This window comes from Myotis davidii, unplaced genomic scaffold (assembly GCF_000327345.1).
Source record: "Myotis davidii unplaced genomic scaffold, ASM32734v1 scaffold887, whole genome shotgun sequence".
In the NCBI taxonomy this organism is placed as follows: Eukaryota; Metazoa; Chordata; class Mammalia; order Chiroptera; family Vespertilionidae; genus Myotis; species Myotis davidii.
This window is the reverse complement of record NW_006299307.1, coordinates 38,096-43,731: the sequence shown is the minus strand read 5'-3', so window position 1 is coordinate 43,731 and position 5,636 is coordinate 38,096. Positions and strand designations below refer to the sequence as shown.

The window sequence follows — 5,636 nt, the reverse complement described above, 5'->3', positions numbered from 1 at the left end:
CCGCTGGCCTGATTGCCTCCAACTGCTCCCCCTGCCAGTTTGATCTCCTCCAACTGCCTCCCCTTCGTGTCCTTCCCCAGTGTTTAGTGTCTGAGTCGTTACAGCACGAGGGTGTGATGACCATTTTCATATTAGCTCTTTATTATATAGGATTATTGGGTTCGTTGTATAGATGTTCCACCTTTTGGTCACATTTATTTATATTTTATCTTATTTTTTTTCATGCTATTTTAAATTTGACTATCTTCATTTTTCTTTTTTTTCTTTTTCTTTTTTTTAAATATATTTTATTGATTTTTTTATAGAGAAGAAGGGAGAGGGATAGAGTTAGAAACATCGATGAGAGAGAAACATCGATCAGCCGCCCCCTGCTCGACCCCCACTGGGAATGTGCCCACAACCAAGGTACATGCCCTTGACCAGATTCGAACCCGGGACCTTTCAGTTCGCAGGCCGACGCTCCATCCACTGAGCCAAACCGCTTAAGGCTATCTTCATTTTTCTATCAAAGAATTTATTACTAATGTGTAGAAATGGAACTAATGTTTGTATGTTTATTTTGCATCCTGTAACTTTTCTGAATTCTTTATTCTTTTTTTATCTTCACTCAGGTAGTGTGAATATTTTTTCCATTGATTTTCTTTCCGAGAGAGAAAATTGAGAGAGACAGAGAGAGAGAAACATCACTTGGTTGCCTTCCACATTTTCCCATAATGGTAGCGGTATCAGACTTGCAGCCAGGGTACCTGCCCTTGACTGGGAATCTAGCCCATGATCTTCCAGTGCACAGGCTGTCATTCTCACCAATGAGCAACATGGGCCAGGGCTATTTATTTGTTGTATAAAATATATATATATATAGATTTTATAGAGGAAGAGGAAGACAGAGATTGGAACAGGAGTGATGACAGAGAGTCATTGATGGATTGCCTCCTTCACTACCCGTACTGGTGATTGAGCTCACAACCTGTGCATCTGCCTGAACAATGAATTGAATTGTGACCTCCTACCAGTGGTTCATGGGTTGATGCTTAATCACTGAGCCATACTAGTCATCCTTTATTTATTTACTAGAAGCCTGGTGCGTCAATTTGTACACTGGGGGGGTGTGGGGGGGTGTCCCTTAACCTGGCCTGTATCCTCTTGCATTCCAGGACCTCTCAGGGGATGTCAGAGAGGTGGTTTCGGCCCAAACCCTGGAGGCCAGGCCGAGGAATTCTCCTGGTGCATGAATCTATGCACTGGACCTCTAATATGCATATAATATCCTTGGTAATCTCTTCCTTCCCTCTCCTGTTTCCTTTCCCTCTGTGATTCATCAGTCTGTTCCATGTTTTAATGCCTGGGGTTTCTGCTCTTGTGTTGAGCATATGCCCTCTGGTGGTCAGTGCACATCATAGGTATCAGCTGGTCAGCCTGTCAGCTGGTCACTTAGGCTTTTATATATATAGATTTTAAAGACAGGAAGCGAGACAGTGAAAGAGAGAGTGGCAAACATTAATCTGCTATTCTACCCATCTATGCATTACTGGCTCTCCCCTGCATGTGCCCTGATGGGGGATCAAACCTACAACATTGGTGCATAGGGACTACACACTCACCAAGTGAGCTACCTGCCCAGGCCTCTGAATTTGTTTATTAATTTCAGAAGCTCATAGATCTTGACAAATTTCTCTATGGAAGGTCATGTCATCTGCTAATATCAACATCTCTTATTATGCATTGTGGTTCATAGTGTCAGGTGAAATGTCTTTACTTTCATTTCTTTACAGTTTATTTGAGGCTTGGTTTTTGTTTCAGGGTTTTTTTTCCTGTTAGTGTAGTTAAAGTTTTTCCAATATTGTATCTTTCAAAAAATACCTGTTAGGTATTCTTGCATTTTGTCTTGTGTTCTTTTTATTTATGTTTTCTAATATTTATTGTTTCTTTTGTCTTTGGGTTTACTTTCTTGTTGTGTTTCTAGTTTTCTGAGGTACAAGTATTTTTTTTTAGGTCTTTTTTCATATTGTAGGCATTTATCCCTATAAAATTTCCTCTTAGAATTGCATTTTCTGAATTTTATACATGAGCTTTGGTAGGAGTCTTTTTATTTACTTTGTCCCTAGACCTTTTTGAGTTCTCTTTTTTATTTGACTACCTTGGAATTCTTATTTATTTATTTAATATATTCCGTTCTTGATTTCAGAGAGGGGAGAGGGAGAGGGAGAGAGAAACATCAATGATGAGAGAGAATCATTGATCGGCTGCCTCCAACATGTCCCCTACTGGGGATTGAGCCCGCAACCCAGGCATGTGCCCTTGGTTGGAATCAAACCTGGGACCCTTCAGTCCGCAAGCCAATGCTCTAATCTGAGCCACAAACCTGCTAGGGCTCTTATTTGTTTTTTATATTCAGTTTCAGATAGAGAGGAAGAGAGGTGGGGGCGGGGGGCAGAGAGTGAGAGAGAAACATACATCAGTATGAGGAAGAAATATCAATCGATTGTGTACACACATATCCTAAGTGGAAATGGAACCTGCATACTGATATGTGCTCTGACTGGGAATCAAATCCGAGACCGAGATAGAGAGAGAGAGAGAGAGAGAGAGAGAGGGAGAGAGAGAGAGAGAAACCTCGATGTGAGAAACACCAAATGACTACCTCCCTCATGTACTCCAACTAGGGATGAATCTGCAACCTGGGTATGTGCCCTGACCTAGAATCAAACCTGCAACCTTTTGGTGTGTGGGATGATACTCCAACCAACTGAGCCACACTGGCCAGGGTATTCTGTGGTTGTTGGTTTTTTATTATATTTTTTATTGATTTCAGACAGGAAGGAAGAAGGAGAGAGAAATATCAATGATGAGAGAGAATCATAATTGGCTGCCTCCTGCACGCCCCCTACTGGGGATCAAGTCCAAATCCTGGGCATGTGCTCTTGACCGGACTTGAATTTGGAACCCTAGTGTTGGAATCCAACCTGGGACTTTTCAGTCTGCAGGCCTATGATCTACCCACTGTGCCAAACTGGCTAGAGCCATTCTTTGATTTTTAAAAAGAAAATTTCCAGTATTTTTTGAATAATAGACCACTATGGTGAATGATAACAGAAGCACAGTGGTTGATAGAGATAAGTCTGGACGTTGTTTCTCTGGACTTTAGCTGTTTTCAAATACGTTTGTTCACCTAGTCTTTCCAGTCATTTGTTCTATGCAGTTGTCCTTATTTGGTGTTCTGTAATACTGTTTGTCTTCATTGTACTCTTATTCCCATTTTCTGTGGGTTTTTGTTCATGAATAGCTGTCTACTTACTCTGGGATGGAGAAAGATTCTCATATCTACGATTCTGCCCTCTTGATGATGTCACTCCCATAGCTCTTTTGCCTGTGATCTCATCTGTGTTTCCCTGTTGTACCACAGTGTTAACCATCGATCTTTTCAATGTTTCTTTTACAATTTCTATCATTTATCCTGTGCAATAACTCTACTGGGAATTAAGTGGAATAATCATTTCTGCATCACAGTAGAAACATGACTTTATGAATGACACAATGGATCAACAGGCTATCTTGCCTGAGTAAAGGGCTGTTGGGGAGGTTTTTACACCTGGGCTTTGTTACATTCATAACTAGGAACCCATTTGGTTCAACAGTGTTTTGTTACCATTGCTCATTTCTCACCCAATTCTACTTGTCCTTGCTTCTTGTTGACACTTTGTCAACAACTCAGTTTTAATAGTGATCAGTGCTTATTCTACTCGGATTCCCAGTCCTTGGATAAACCTAACCTCTCTAAACTTTCACAGGTCTCTCTTTAGTGCCCTCCACTGTTGGTTCATGCCTGCAGAGCCTTAGAGTGCACACCTATTACTGTATTGAGGTAGAACATCATGTGCTCTAATACAATTGATTTTTATGGATTTGAGCACATTCGAATTATTATACACAGACTCACATAACCAGCATGAAATGTCCTATCAGAAGCCATTTCTGGAGGAACAACTAGCAGACCCTTCCTCTCTTCTTTGTGTCCCGTCCTGTGCTTCCGTCCTTCCCTTGGGGGAGATTTTCACCACTGACTGACCATTGGGGCCAAGAAGTGTATAACCGCCATTTCCTCAGAGTCCACGGCATCAGGCCTAGTCATGACCGATAAACATTTGTGGTGAAGATACTCTGTTTTCATAAGGTCAGCAGGTACCTCACCAGCGTTTTCTTTTGTTCAGGTTGCTGCTGTGGAGCAGAGAATGTGGAGGCAGCGACTGAACAGAAGATTTCTGTAAAATTGTCACAGGAAAGGATTCCACAGTTATCCTTGTCTTCCCAGAAGAGCCACCCCTGTGACAGTTGTGGACTAGTTTGGGGAAAGATTTTCCACATGATGGAGCTGCAGGGAACACAATACAGACAGATACTGTTGAGGTGTGGGGCATGTGAAAAACAATTTTATTTCAGTGCAAAATGTCACCAGCAGCATGTGAGAGAGAAAACTTCCATTAGAGGCGTGGAAAGGATCTCACTTGCAAATAGCTGCCATTTCAAGGTGTCTCAAAATCATTTCACCTGTGGGGAGGTTGGTCAGGGTATACATTCCTGGTCAGGACATCTCCACCTAATGGCTACTCAAACCAGGGACAGGCCAAATGATATTTTGAAGTGTGGGGTGAAGTTTCAAAGGAGAAAAAAAAACTACACAAGAAAAGAATATAACAAAGTCATTGGCTGCAATCACACGTTTATACAGGATAAATGTTTCCATGCTGGAAGTCAGTGTTTTCTGTGCTGTGAATGTGGAAATTATTTTACCAAATTTTCTAGCTTTCATTATCAACAGAGAGTTCACACTGGAGAAAACCCTTATGAGTTCAGTGAATATAGAAATACTGTTACCAATAGCAGTGGCCTTCGTTGTCATCAGAGAGTTGACACTGGAGAAAGGCCTTATCAGTGCAGTGAATGTGGGAATTATTTTACCAGTAACACTACCCTTCATCGTCATCAGAGAGTTCACACTGGAGAAAAGCCTTTCCAATGTAGTGAATGTGGGAAATCTTTTACGACAATGCATAGCCTTCATTGTCATCAGAGACTTCACACTGGAGAAAGTCCTTATGAGTGCAGTGAATGTGGGAAATCTTTTACCCGGAGCAGTAGCCTCTGTAATCACCAAAGTTTACACACTGGCGAAAGGCGTTACACATGCAGTGACTGTCCAAAATCTTTTACCACTAGCACTGATCTTGGTCGTCATCAGAGAGTTCACACTGGAGAAAAGCCTTATAAATGCAGTGAATGCGGGAAATCTTTTGCCAGTAGTAGTTGCCTTCGGTGTCATCAGAGAGTTCACACTGGAGAAAAGCCTTCTAAATGCAGTGAATGTGGGAAATCTTTTACCACTAGCAGTGATCTTCGCCGTCATCAGAGAGTTCACACTGGAGAAAAGCCTTATAAATGCAGTCAGTGCGGGAAATCCTTTACCACTAGCAGTTATCTTCGTTGTCATCAGAGAGTTCACACGGGAGAAAAGCCTTATAAATGCAATGAATGTGCGAAATCTTTTATGACTAGCAGTGAGGTTCGGCGTCATGAGAGAGTTCACACTGGAGAAAAGCCCTATAAATGCAGTGAATGTGAGCAATCTTTTACCATTTGCA

At 41.7% G+C, this 5,636-nt stretch overlaps 1 protein-coding gene across 1 annotated transcript in view; it reads left to right on the top strand.

Annotated features, from left to right (window-relative positions):
• LOC102763266 (zinc finger protein 211-like) overlaps positions 1–5,636 on the top strand; it is an 8,982-nt gene that overhangs the window by 2,895 nt on the left and 451 nt on the right. Inside the window, exon 3 of the mRNA XM_006774827.2 lies at positions 4,209–5,633. Coding sequence (XP_006774890.1) covers positions 4,209–5,633 — 1,425 coding nt within the window. The remainder of the gene's footprint in view (positions 1–4,208; positions 5,634–5,636) is intronic.